This window comes from Ichthyophthirius multifiliis, assembly GCF_000220395.1.
Source record: "Ichthyophthirius multifiliis unplaced genomic scaffold scaff_1120509250682, whole genome shotgun sequence".
Taxonomy (NCBI): Eukaryota; Ciliophora; class Oligohymenophorea; order Hymenostomatida; genus Ichthyophthirius; species Ichthyophthirius multifiliis.
In genome coordinates, this window is record NW_004086529.1 from 15,143 (window position 1) to 29,992 (window position 14,850).

At 19.5% G+C, this 14,850-nt stretch overlaps 4 protein-coding genes across 4 annotated transcripts, besides 12 other annotated features; 2 read left to right on the plus strand and 2 right to left on the minus strand. All coding sequences in view use genetic code 6, as the record gives it.

The window, feature by feature from the left end:
* Positions 1–810: 810 nt before the first annotated feature.
* Positions 811–853: a microsatellite.
* A 123-nt stretch (positions 854–976) lies between these two features.
* IMG5_088870 (hypothetical protein) lies at positions 977–2,747 on the minus strand (the record flags this gene model as incomplete). The annotated part of the gene is made up of 6 exons (XM_004035741.1): positions 977–1,023; positions 1,148–1,244; positions 1,670–2,011; positions 2,189–2,270; positions 2,389–2,455; positions 2,642–2,747. The coding sequence occupies 6 exons, from the start codon at positions 2,745–2,747 to the stop codon at positions 977–979; spliced, it is 741 nt and encodes a 246-aa protein (XP_004035789.1).
* Positions 1,032–1,140: a microsatellite.
* Positions 2,326–2,382: a microsatellite.
* Positions 2,748–2,957: 210 nt separating the features above from the next.
* Positions 2,958–2,982: a microsatellite.
* A 203-nt stretch (positions 2,983–3,185) lies between these two features.
* IMG5_088880 (hypothetical protein) lies at positions 3,186–4,307 on the plus strand (the record flags this gene model as incomplete). Its single annotated transcript, XM_004035742.1, has 2 exons — positions 3,186–3,704; positions 3,807–4,307. 2 exons carry the CDS (start codon positions 3,186–3,188, stop codon positions 4,305–4,307), a joined length of 1,020 nt encoding a protein of 339 aa, XP_004035790.1.
* Positions 3,745–3,799: a microsatellite.
* Positions 4,308–4,336: 29 nt separating the features above from the next.
* Positions 4,337–4,370: a microsatellite.
* Positions 4,371–4,422: 52 nt separating this feature from the next.
* Positions 4,423–4,463: a microsatellite.
* A 273-nt stretch (positions 4,464–4,736) lies between these two features.
* Positions 4,737–4,815: a microsatellite.
* Positions 4,816–5,296: 481 nt separating this feature from the next.
* Positions 5,297–5,366: a microsatellite.
* Positions 5,306–5,366: a microsatellite.
* A 463-nt stretch (positions 5,367–5,829) lies between these two features.
* Positions 5,830–7,202, minus strand: IMG5_088890 (threonine dehydratase, putative; the record flags this gene model as incomplete). Its single annotated transcript, XM_004035743.1, has 2 exons — positions 6,973–7,202; positions 5,830–6,923 (listed from the first exon to the last, which is right to left on the minus strand). Exons 1-2 carry the CDS (start codon positions 7,187–7,189, stop codon positions 5,830–5,832), a joined length of 1,311 nt encoding a protein of 436 aa, XP_004035791.1. The 5' UTR covers positions 7,190–7,202.
* Positions 7,203–7,413: 211 nt separating this feature from the next.
* Positions 7,414–7,451: a microsatellite.
* Positions 7,452–8,120: 669 nt separating this feature from the next.
* Positions 8,121–8,163: a microsatellite.
* A 2,492-nt stretch (positions 8,164–10,655) lies between these two features.
* On the plus strand, positions 10,656–14,850 carry IMG5_088900 (zinc finger lsd1 subclass family protein, putative; the record flags this gene model as incomplete). Its single annotated transcript, XM_004035744.1, has 2 exons — positions 10,656–12,339; positions 12,493–14,850. Coding segments are annotated over 2 exons (3,664 nt in total), but the record flags the coding sequence as incomplete, so codon positions are not given.

Sequence of the window (14,850 nt, forward strand, 5' to 3'; positions counted from 1 at the left end):
GGCTTATTTATTTTATATTATAAAGCACCTAATTATAAAGGTGATATATATATATTCTAAGGCCTATTTTACATCAGAATATCTTAATAACAACATAAACCAGTATTTATAAATGAATTAACTGCCATAAGTTTTACTCTATATTCTAAATCTAAACAAATACTATATGGGCGGATGTCGTCATGATAAAACTACATTTATTTTAAATAGGCAAGTGCTGATATTACACTTATTATAAGATACCAAAGCTCGTTTTCTTGATAAAAAATATTTTGCTTTTGGCGAGATTAGATGTCGTTTTAGAGATCATTATCAATGTATTCATATAATAATTTTAGTGTACATAATTCGTTGCACATTTTTTTCTTTATTTTGGTGTGAGTGTTTAATAATTATATTAAGGCAGGATGTCTAAGTTTTTATAATTTTTATTAGACATCTAACTTAAAATCTTTTATTTAAGGGTCAAAATGTTTCGTGATTATTGTAATACGATGTGATGAGGTCGAATCTTGATATATTTTAAGGTTTTCACCATATCGTTCATCTATTTCGATCGTTTTTTGGTATTTGTAACGGTTGTAGTCGATTAATTTGAGTTCCGTGTTCGAGATTTTCTAGTTCGATTGTCCCATATTTATAAGGTTTAATAAATTTAGGATTATTTTAGTCTTTGTTTTTTTTTAGTTGTTGTTGTTGTTTTTTTTTTTTTATTTGGTTATAATTTTAAATATATATATAATAAAATGAAATTGGTTTTTGTATATTTTTTTTTTTTTTTTTTTGAAAAAAAAAAAATATAAATAAATTGTATTTTATTTTATTAAATATAGTATTTTTTTTTATTTAAATAAAAAAAAAAAAAAAATTATTTATATGAATTAATATATTTATTTTTTTAATAAATAATACAAAAAATTAAATTATATTTTTATATAAACATTTTATCGAAAAAAAAAAAAATACCTTATATTAATCAGACTTTAGTTATAATACTTATTTTTGAATTTCTGACATATTAAGCTTTTTTAATATAAATACATATATATATATATATTTATATATATATATATATTTATATATATATATTTATATATATATATGTATATATAATAATAAATATATATATATATATAATATTATTTACCATTTATATATTCAGGTGAATTTTAATTATTTCCAATGTTTTAATTTCCTTCATATCCAGGTTCTCTATTGAAATTATTAACATTTACGAACCTTTCCTTTATAAATGATTAATTTTCTAATTGTTTTTGCAATTATTATTTAACTATGTATACTTATACTAATAGAATCAACTAGTTTTTTAATATAAAATAAATATTTTAATTTTGTTTTAAAAAAAATACTTTCAATAAAACTGAAAGATAACTAAAAATTATAGTTGATCTTTTTAAATTAATGTCATAAACATCATAAATATAATTAAGACTATTATATTTATTTTAATCTACAATCCACCAGTTTTTGGAATAAATGAAAAGCCATAATATATCAAGAAACAAAGAAAAAGAAAGGCCTTTTAACAATAAATTGCATTTAAAATGATCAAAAGCTTATAAAAAATAAAAGAAAAAGCAAAACAAACAAATGGTAAGCTATTTTTTTATTTTGTTTAAAAAAACATATCATTTATATGAAAAATTACATCGAAAAACTAAGCCCTATAAAACATACAAATTAAGATAGTTAAGAAAAATAATAAAAAGAAATATTTAGTATATTCAAATGAGTTCTTTTCAACTTCTACTATTCCTTGTAATGTAGTATTCCTTAAGTCTATTTATTTATATTCAGTTGGCTTTTCAACCTTAATGGGAGTGGGTTTAAACTAAATTTCCTTTTCTAAACTAATATTACTGAATCTTTTGCAATATTCTTTAAATGGTTAATATAACAAAGTTAAGTCTCTTTCGAAATCAAACAAATCTTATTCGTTTTATTTAATATTATCAATTATTTTGAAAATGTTTTCGCTTAAAAACTTTTACTTTTATTAATTTATTTTACTATATAAATAATTAATAAATATTTATACTTGCGAATGAGTCAATTATAAAGAAAGATATATCTTCCCAGTCGAAGTTCTCATATCATTTGAAATTAATTGAAATTCATTCATTTCATGCAATTTTTAATCTTATAAAATATTAAGAGGAATAGTTACTGAACCTAATGATAAATTAGGATTTAATCTATTATAATCGATAGCTTCTATTTATAATAATTCGATTCCGGTTGTTATATCACTATTAATTTAATAAGATTATAATTATAGATATAATTATAATTAATGTTATAAAGTATATATATATATATATATATATATATATATATATATATATATATATATATATATATTTTTACAAATTATATTATTTCTAATATTGAACTTTTGAACCATATCCTGTTTATGTCTAGAATTATATATGACCTATATTTAAAGAAACATATGGGTGAATTCTTTCATTTGTAAATATTTCTAATTAATGCACTTTAACGTATAAATTAGATTGAGTGGAAATTCCATGTATGTTTATTGTTTCTTATAATTGTGCTTTTTTTAATTATTTTTCAAGTTCTTTTTTATTTTCAAAAAGACTTTTTTATTAATCTTTACAAATTTAAATCTTCTTTTTTAAAGCTATTTCCGCTTCTATATATGTTGAAAAAAAATTATTTAAGTTCATAGTTGTTTCTTTGCCTTATTATTACTTATATTCCATTTATTAGTATAATTGTTATATTATTTGTCTGTCATATATACCATTATTCTATATTTTTTGATATATTTATATATATTTTTGTTTACTTTTTAGTCAAGTATTTATTCTAGTTATTATAATGATATTAGATTTTGAAAATCACCAAATTATTTTAACTCTTTTTATAGTATTTAAAGTTTTTATTTTTCTGACATTTTATAATATATATATTTTTTTTTATTTTTTTTATTTTTTTAAACAAAAAAAATAAAAAAAAATTTAAAAATAATTTATTTTTATATTTTTTTAATAATTAATTTTATTTATATGATTCCAAATTTCTTTTTAATTTTAAAAATATATATATATGTATTTATATTTATTTTTTATTAAACAAATATCATTTTTTTTTTTTTTTTTCTCAGAGAAAAATAATAAAAATTAAAAAAAAACCAAAAAATGAATATATTTGATAGAAAAGAATTCAAGTTTATTTTAGGAGTAGGCGGTATATATGTCTCTTACATATATTATGGTTTAACCTAAGAAAAAATGTTATAAAAATAAAAATTATTTAATATATAACAAACAAATAAAAATATTAGTTTTTCCACTAAATACAAAAGTAACATTATATAAGAATAAACTAGATTCAATTAACCTTGGGCTCTTCTATTTTTACAATGCTTATTTTCTTTTATAGTAGCATTTTTAGTGAATATAATATATTATGATTAAAGTAAAAAAATACCTATATCTTATTAAATATAATATGGCTTTTATAATGCTTTTTCTATGCTGGGTAGTAATACAGCTTTAAAATATATGTCATATCCATTATAAGCTTTATTTAAAAGTTGTAAAGTACTTTCGGTTTTGATTGTTGGTTTGATTTTTGGAAAAACTAATCATCAAATATCTTAATATTTATGTGGTTTTATAGTAACAATAGGAATAGTAGGATTTAATCTCTAAGAGGTATTTTTTTTTTTAATTATAAATTTATAATAACTTAGAAATATATATATATATATATATATATATATATATATATATATATATATATATATATAATTTAAGTAAAAATCCGGCAATTCTAAATAAACATCACTTTTTGGAATAGCGCTTATTCTAGGCTCTTTATTTTCTGATGGTATGCTTGCTGAAAAGTAAGATATGACTAGAAAATTATATAATCCATCTAGTTGGTACTTAATGTAAATCACATCTATGTGGTGTTCTATCTTTTCTATTTTATATGCTCTTATATTTAATTAATTCTGGAGTTTTATTGAATTCTGTTAAAATTATAGAGAAGGCTTTATTGATATTCTTTCTATTTCTTTTATGGGATGTATTGGGTAAGTTTTTATATTTTATACAATTAAAAATTTTGGGCCTTTCTTACTTGCTTTGGTTACTACTACAAGAAAGTTTTTCACAGTTCTATGTAGTATAGTGTATTTTGGACATGTTTTGAATGGATATTAATGGGCTTGTGTAGGTTTGGTACTTGTGGGTGTTTCTATTGAATTAATAGAAAGTTATAAAAAGAAGAAGGCAACATCGAAAAAAAATTGATATTTTTTATATATATTATAAAATATTATTATAAAAAAAACGTAATATATAAAAAACGAATATTAGTTTAGTTTTTATTTTTTTACGAAAATATATTAAAGAGAAAAAAATAAAAAAATATATATATTATCTTCGAAATATATTATATATTAGAAAAAAAGAAAATAAAAATCAATGTCTTATATTTAACCAAGAATGGCATAAACAATAACGCCAAGTAAAAGTTTATTAAAATATAAAAATTGTATATATATATAAAAAAAAGATAGCAATAATTATGATTTAAAATTAAAATATGGAATAGAACAAAATAATTCTCAAATAATAAGTTAAGAAATAAAACAATAATAATAATAATAATATTAATAAGCATAATCTTAAATATAATAAAATTAATAATTTAGAAGTACATATGCAGGTCCTTCTGTTTAAAACAATAACTATAATTATATGTCATAAAATAATAACTAAAATTATAATTCATAAAGTAATAATTAAAATTATATGTAGAATTCAGGATTTAAAAAATAGAAGATTTTTGGATAAAAATCAAGCCGACCAACAACTCCAGATTAATCATAAAAATATTTTTATAAATAGCCTGGCATATTAAATAATTAAAATAATTTAAATCTTTCTTAAAATAATTTAATGAGTAATAATTAATTAGATATTTCATAAAAACCATAATAATAATAATAATATTAGTAATAATAGTTTAATGATATAAATTTTAATAGTTAAATTAGAAAAAATAATGTAGATGAATTGAGGTCAAAATATATATCATAGGTACCTCCTATAGAAAAAGACGTTAATTATAATATTATTGATAATAAAAAATAAGGAAATAATTTATTTATGGAAAGTAAATCGGTTAATAATAATGATCTTAATTTTAGAAATAAATAGGATTCTTATCTAATAAAATAAAAATATTCTTAAAATATTGATTAATAATAAAAAAAAATTTCAGAGGATCAAACAAGTATAAATAAATATATAAATATATATATATATATATATATATATATATATATATACTTATATATATATATACATAGGAGTTATACTCGAAGATGATTTGCTAAAAAGACAATCGAAAAAAGTTTAAATATATGATGATTTTTAAGATGCTGGTGTTAGAATCACTTATACTACGTAAACTAGGAAACCTGATTTAAGTATTTATATATTTAAAAAAAATAATTAAAATCTATAATTTAGTATCAACATCTCAACCTGGTTATAAAAATTATAGTGAATATGATTTAGAATAGGAAAAAGATCAAGACATATATAAATTTTTTTAATGTTAAAGATAAGAAGAATCAAATAAAAGTGAAGTTATTGAAGAACTTAAATAAGAATAAATTGCTGTTTGTAATATATTTTGAAAACGGAAAAAATAAAAAATATATATAATAATATTATGAATTAACTAAATTAAATATATTTATTTATTAATAATATTAATAACTATATATACAAATACTAATAATAAAAGAATTTTATTTTATTTTCAAAATAAAAGATCATATAATTCCCTTTGTTCATTAATAATCTAATATTTAAGGTTAATTTTTTTCATGTTTTCTTAAATTTTTAATATTTCTTCCTTTTTCCTTACTTCGATAGTAACCAAAGCCGGTCCGTTTTCCCTATTAGGCTTTTTATGAAATTAAAGTTAGCAGATTTCGTCTGTAGGTCCCAAACATTTTACAATAAACTCCTTTAAAACACCCTATCTCATCGGAAAATTGATTAAAAAAAAGTATTTTAAACCTTCATATAATAAAGAATGTTCTTTAAATTCATCTAATCTGGAAAGTTCCGTATTTCCTCCAGCTAAAATGCACACAACATTCTTTCCCTTTATTTCATCTTTAAAAAAATCCAAAGCAGCCACACTCAGTGCTCCTGCAGGTTCTGCAATTATACCTATGTCATATAAAAAGAGGATTGTAGTGCTTATATGGCCTTCTTAAACTACATGGACTTAAGAAAGTTTTTCTTTGCAAATTTTAAACGGTAAATCTCCTACTCTTCTTATTGAAGAACCGTCACAGTATCTGCTTATTGAGTCTAATACTACTACCTGACCTTCTTTTAAGGATTTACTCATACTAGAAGCGCCATCAGGCTCTACACCGATACATTTCGTATCTGGAGAAAGTTAAGAAAGAACCAAAGAAACTCCAGCCGCAAGACCACCTCCTCCTACAGGGACAAAACAATAATCTAAATCTGTTTCAAGGTCTTAGAGGACCTCTAAAGCAATTGTGCCGTTTCCATCAATCATAGTTTAATCATCAAATGAAGATAAATATGAAATCTTGTTTAACTAGCTAAACTCTTTTGCATATTTAACAGCATCTTCGTAAAAACCTCCATTAACAAGCTTAATTTCAACATATTCTTAACCAAATTATTGAATATTTTCAATTTTTTATTTTTAACACACATTTGGAAGAAAAATATAACCTTTAATTTTATATTAATTACATAAATAAGATACAGCTAAAGCAAAATTTCCATCTGAGGCTGTAACTATACCTATAAAATATAAATAAGTTAAAATTATATATATAAATATGTATATATGTCTGTCTATATCTTTTTTTCAAATTTATATATATTATTTATTTTAATTTTTTTTATTTACCCTTTGATTTTTAATCTTCAGTCAATTTCGAGAAATATGCAAATGCTCCACGTATTTTAAATGAACGACAATGTTAATTGTCTTCTCTTTTTAAATATATATTAGCTTCGTATTTTTCGCTCAGTTTCCTGGAAAGCTCGAGAAGTGTGTGTTGGACTATTTGGCTCTCTTTTTTCATTTTGGAATGAATATTATGGATAATTGACATTTAGCTCATTTTTTTATTATTTTTACTTAATACGTAAAAATTAGATATATTTTTTATATTATTATTTATATTTTTCCTTTATTTTTTAATATATTTAATACTATTTTATTTTTAAAATAATTAATTTTTTATTTTATAATTTTTTTTTTTTTATTTTCTTAATTTAAAAATAAATTTATAATTAGTTATTATTATTAATAAAAAAAAAAAAAAATTAATTTAAAATATGCTTAATTAATAAAAATATATATGTATTAATTAAAATATATATATATCATTTTATTTTTTAAATATATAAAAAAATATGCTTTATTAAAATTTATTTTAATAAATATTTATTATTATATATTATTATAAAATATTAATTTATTCTTTAATTAATAAATAAAAACATAAAAATATATTATCTATATTATTGTATAAAATTATTTTTAATATTTTTGGGATTTTTTTTCAATTAAAGCATTACATATATTTATAAAAATTATTTGATTTGATGCAGTGATAATTTTATTTTCAGGCAAACAAAAAATTAATTAACAAATTTATTTTTAAATTTTTAATAATATAAATAATAATAGTAAAGTATTCCCATATGATACAGCAGTGATATATGCTTTTATTAAGAAAACAAATTATATTATTAAATCTTTTATCTAATAAAAACTATATATAGAAACTGGATATATAATAACATTAGAACAAAAACAAAGCGCACATCTTGTTTAATTTAATATATTTTAATAAAGTTAGTAAAACCTTCTATAAATGTATGTCCGATATACAAAAATCAGCTAATATAAAAGCAAGGGCTGCTTATATGCAAATCAGACTAAAATCTGAATTTGTTTCTCTAATTTTAAAGCAAGATTAAATTTATATATAAACATTATAAACAAAAGAACATCACCTTATTCAAGAATTTTATCTTTCGAATTATAATTAAAAAACAATAATTAAAAAATTAAAAAAAATACACTAAATATAACATAAAATAATTTTTTTTTATATGTAAAAAAATAACAGTTAGTATATTTTATTTTTTTCTCCAAATTACAACTAAACCTTCTAATTATTTAATTTTCTAGTATAATGGATAATTATTACACCGTCATACTTACTTTTTGAGTTAGTTGGGACTTTATTTTGTAAGATATCTGATATGTGTCAATTATATGACCTTTCATGTAAATAATGCATCATATATTCAAATTAAGTTTGTAGTCAATATAATTTTTGTTATTGGCACTAAAAAACGATATTTAATTATTTACATATTTATAAAAATTTAGTTTTTTTTTTTTTTTTTAAAAAAAATAATCTTTGAATAAAATAAAGTTGTGATTTAAGAATATAAAAAATTATGTTTTTTGAGAAATTTCTTTCTATATTTTTTTAGAAAATAATTAATAGGCTTTTTAAACAACTTTAAATTGAAAATTTATTGTTCTTCAAATTTTACCTTTTTAAAAAAATTAATAGTCTTATATATAATGTTTACCTATATGAATAAAACTCATTCAGATAATGTCTAGAAGGCTTTTTTATCAATCAGACGACTTCTCAATGTTAAAAAATTGCTTAAATACCTTTTTGATTAAAATAAAGTAGGGAAAAACTTGATATAGTTAACTAGTCATAAAATTTCAATATAAACTACGAATATTAAGCAAATTTTAAGTTAATAATGAACAATAAATTCAAAAAAATGTATTTTTTATATTTATTTTTGATTGAGAGTAAAAGTTCTATTTTTTTAATAGCTTTTTTCTGTTTATATTATAAATGAAATAATATTTAATAAGATAAATTATTTTTATATACTTAGTAATTTCTTCTTTTACTTTTATAAATCTCTATATGATAATAATTTTCTTACTTTATCGAATGAGAAATTTTTATTACTATAATTAATTTTTTTTATATAAATATATGTTACATATTTTTAGTTTGACATATAAACACATTTTTAAAATAAACTTTATATATCATTTATTTAATGTATAACATGAAAAATAATGATATATGAATTTTTTCTTCTTTAGAAAAAAAAATTAAAATGTTTGTTATCAGATTATGTTATAAAATAATATATTTATTATAAATTAAATTTTATCTATTTCAATAATTAATAATATAAAATTATTTATATAATTTATAATTTAATATTCATACATATATATTATTTTATTTATTATTATAAATATTTTAATAAAATATATAATGAAAATTTACTATTTTTATATACTTAAATATATTTTTTTTTGATTTTTTTTATGATTTAATAAGTTAATAAGTATAAATAAAATTTTTTATTTTTATTTATATAAATAAATAATAAAATATATATATAATTATATAAATAATATTTAATATCTTATTTTAATAATTTATAATTCATTTTTTTAGTTTTTATTAATGTTTTTTTTTTTTTTTCTAGTTTATTTTTATTTATTTTTTTATATTGGACTCTTATTCAAAAATATAAAATAAAAAGATTATGTAATTTAAAATATTTAATGATTCCTCTTATTATAATTTATATTTGCAATTTTACTTCTAAACCTATTTTTTTTTGATTACTTTCTTAATTTTCTTCCTTTTACATATAACTCAGAGAATCTAATAATACATCATTCTTTTAATAATAAATTTAAATAATTTATTATTTTGTTTAATTCTAATCATTTGTGAATAATATATTATTATTCTTGATAATTTGCTAGCAAATAATTGAAAATATTTTACGGAACTACTATATATCTTTGATACAAAATTTTTAAAAATATTTTGGGGAACATAATATTGTTTTTATTTATTGACTATATTTAAAAAAAAATATTATAGAATAATTAATATAAATATGAAAAAAAAAAGGTTAGTAATGATTTTATTTTTATATTCATAAAAAGTTTTGGTAAATTTTGATTTATCTGATAAAAAATAAAAATTATATATAATAATGTTTTTTATTAAATTATTTTAAATTATAATATATATAATAATAAATAAAAAAATATTAATTTATGATTAAATATATTTTTTATGTATATAATTTTTATTATAATAAAATTTAAATTAAAATTTTTTAATAAATTTTATTATATTTTTCACAAATTAATATAGTTAGAAGATTAAAATTTATTAATTTGAGTTATTTTATTTATATCATGTTTTTTAAATATGCTCAATAATTTTATAAATTACTATCTGATAAAATATAACTTTTTTTTATATTTTAATTTTATATAATAATTTTAAAAACCTGATATATTTTTTTTATGATATGAAAATAATTGCATTCAATAATAATAAAATAATTTTTTTTTTATCATAATAATAAATTGATATTTTTTACAATTAAATTATTATAAATAAATTTTAAACATAAATAATATATATAAAAAATAAAATACAAAATACAAAAAAAAAAATGATTAGAAAAAAATTAATTTTATCAATATTTTATTTAGTTTCTATAATCCATAAAATAAATACATTATAATATCCATTATAAATATATTTATATTGGTACAACATTTCTGAAGAATCAGCCATAATAATAAGACCAATCGATGAAAATTTAAATCGAAGATAATATTACTATTATTGCATATTAAATGACGATGGTTTTATAACAAAGTAAATAATTCTAGATCGATTGATTGAAGCAGTCAAAAACAATGTCTATTTTATTGAGACAAAAAAAGGCCGGAAAAAATTATTTATATTAAACCGTTTAAGACGTGAATACTAAATAATAGACTTAATAGATCTTTATAATTTGGAAAACAATGATATATACACAATTCCCCCTTCAAAAACTTTATCTTTTTCAATTTATAGTTATGAAATGAATAAATAAATTGTTATTTAAAAAGAATAAAAAATTATGTTTAATAGTGATTATTTAGCCTTTTATAAAACACCTTTTTTCGACGATGATTGTAACTAAATCATGATTCCATCAAAAGATGTTTATGAAATATCAGAATATTGTAATACAAAAAATATTATTGTTTTCGACGATTATAATAAATAGTTCCTCGCGCATATGATTTATAAAGGGAAAAAATACAGATTGGCCCAATATCCTTCTTATAAGTGCCTGCATGTAATTGATATTGATAATGATATTGCCCTTATTTTAGACTTAGGCTTTAAATCTTCAGTTGAAACAGTATTTGTTGTTTAATTAATATTTTCTGAAGATACTGTTACTTTTAAAAAGAAACTAAACCTGAATTAAGATAAATTTTATATGTCTGATATTTTCGATTTTGGAATTGGGAAAAAAATAATTTGCTTAGGGACTTCTAATAAATGGAAATTTTACGATTTGCTTACTTTTAAGGAAGTAGAAATGTCTCCAGATAGTTCGTCAATTAACTTCGGAAAATATTATTATATTTTGTCTTATAAATCAGTAATTATTTTTGGAAATGTTGTATATGATATATCTTATGATCAAGAATTCGATTAAGTTATTGTAATCAAAAGAAAGAATCAAAAATATAAATATTATACACTTCCTATAATAGACTAAAGGTTTAGATAGTCATTTTAAAAAGGAAAAGCTTTAATTGCAGGCGATAGTAGCAATAGTGATAAATATGTCTACTTATATTCAATTGAAAATATACTTTGTAGAGATAATGAGCATATAACTAATAATCTATAATGCGTTTAATGCAAAAGCAATGAGTATTTTAAAGACGATATATGTGTAGGGTGCCCATAAGGAACTTTTGTTGAAAATAATATATGTACTGCATGTATGCAAGGATGTATATTATGTAATAATAAATATACTTGTATTATATGTGATTAAGGTTATTATATAAATGATTTGAAGGAATGTTAAACTTGTATTAATATTAAGTGTAAAACTTGTCAAATTGATACTCCAGATATATGTACTTCTTGCAATTCATCTAAAGTTTTACAAACAAAAAATTAAAAATGTGTAGATGCTTGTGATAGCAATTAATATTTAGATAATACTCAAGTTGATATACCTTAATGTAGGGATTGCATTAATTTATGTCTTAAATGTGTAAACGCAAATTCTTGTTAACTTTGTGTAAATGGCAACTTTTTAAATACAAATACTTCGAAATGTGAACCATGTGATGCTCAATGTACTACATGTGAAAACGGTACTGATAAAACTAAATGCCTGTCCTGCTCACCTCCTTTATATTACCAATAACTTGAAAAAAAATGTGTTAAAAATTGCAATTAAGACTAATATGCGAACTTTTAAAGTGGTTTATGTGAATAATGTGATCCAAATTGTTAAACTTGCAAAGATTCAAAGACTTCTTGTCTTACTTGTAATAATAATTAATATTTATAAACTAACTAAACTTGCAAAGACACCTGTTTACCCAATTAATATCCGGATAACACGAGAAAATGCTAACCGTGTAATGCATCATGCTTATCATGTATTAATAATACTTCATGTTCTACATGTGCTGATGGTAATTATTTAAATCCTTTAACTTAATTTTGCTCGCATTGCTCCGCTAACTGTAGAACTTGCGATAATAATGCTGATACTTGTACATCCTGTAATAAGGGCTAATATTTAAATACTAATACTAATACTAATAGATGTGAACAATGTAACGCGAACTGTGTAGCGTGCGAAAATGGACCCACTAATGATTAATGTACGGAATGTTAACTTAATAATTTTCTCACTTAAGACAAAAAATGCGTTATTTCTTGTTAATAAAATTAATATGCAGATGCACTAAGAAAATGCTAATAATGTAATGCATCTTGTCTTACATGTTAAAATGCTATTTCGTGTAATACATGTAATGCGGGGTATTATATAAACACAAGGAGTAATTTATGTGAAAAATGTGATGATAATTGTCAAACATGTGAAAATGGAATAGTAAATAATTAATGTATTACCTGTAATAATAATTAAGTTCTTTTATAAACTAAAAAATGTGCCGATAATTGCGACAATAAATAATTTGAGGATTAAAATAAAAAGTGTTAGTAATGTGATCTTATGTGTCTTAATTGCTTGAATTCTAATACATGTGATACTTGTGAAGAAGGATCATATTTGAAAAGAAGTACATAAAAATGCGAATTATGTGACTTAAATTGTAAGGCATGTATAGAAAAGGGCAAATGTGTATCTTGTAAATAGAATTATTTTTTAACTTAAAATTAATAATGTAAACTAGAATGTGATTAATCTTTTTTTCCCGATTCTTAAGGAAATTGTTAACCATGTGATTCTAATTGTTTAAATTGTAAACAATTTAATTAATGTACAGAATGCTTTTAGGGACTCTATTTATTTAATGGATTTTGTAGTAATGAAATTTATTGCTAATAGAATACTTACTTAGACGAAAATGAGTGCAAAACTGAATGTCCTTAAAATAAATTTAAAAATCTAGAGACTAATACATGCGATCATTGCCATTCCTCATGCAAAAGATGCACGGAAACAGGCAATATTAAATGCTTGGAGTGTGAAAACGGACTTGTTTTGAATAAAGATGGTAAATGTGAGAATAAAGTAATTAAAACATATGCTGCTACTAATAAGTTGATGTTTAAAGTATATATTGTTGTTACTGTATATATATTTATTGCGTGTATAATTTGCTATTTTTTAGATTATAAATCCTATTTTAGAAATAGGAAAGTGAAAAATTTCGAAGAAGAAGAATATAAACCGAAAACATCAAAATTTTAAATGGAGCCCGTAAAAGACCATATCACAGCATAAAATGAAGCAGAAAATGTAAACAATTAAAATTAAAGGTAAAGGTTAAGGTCTAAATCAGATATTCAAAAAGCAAATTATTAAATAGAAAAAATAGAAACTAACTCACAAAAGAATAATAATAAAATTAATAGAAATCCAAGAAAATAAAGTAATTATATAAGTTAAAGTTAAGCTTGCCCTGATTAAAATACCTAAAATATGTCTGAATTTAAAAATTTTCTCGATAAATAAATTATATAAAATAATACTAATAAGAAAAACAATACAAATGTTATTTTATTTAATGATATTAAAAATGAAAATAATAATATAAACAAAGTTAATAGAATAAATATAAATCATAATTATTATTAATATGACTAGAAATTATATTTTACACTTATTGCGAATGAATTTTTGGAAATGTATTTATTATAAGACTATACACGAAACTCTTTAATTAGGGCTTTATTAATGTATTTTAAATAATGCTTATTTATGCTAGTTTGCTTTTATTATAATATGAAAGGATATTTTTAAATAGCAATTTTAATATTAATGTGTATTTTAGTAAAATAATGTTTAAAAAAATTAATTGAAAATATTAATTTTTTAAAGTGTCATAGATTTATAGTTTCAAAGTTAATTTTTTTAACTATTTTTATGATATTCTTTATTTTATTTATTTTGAAAAAATGTAATATTAATAATGATGAAGAAGATTATAAATGGACTATTTGCTACTTATAAGTTTTTGCTATAGATCTAATTTTGATTTAAAATATAATTTCATTTTTAAACTATTATTCGAGTGTAAGATGTTTGAAAGGATATAATGATATATTACAGAAATTATTAGATTTTACATTTGTTTAAAATAATATAATAAATTAAATAAAAATAAAAGAAATAAAAAAATATA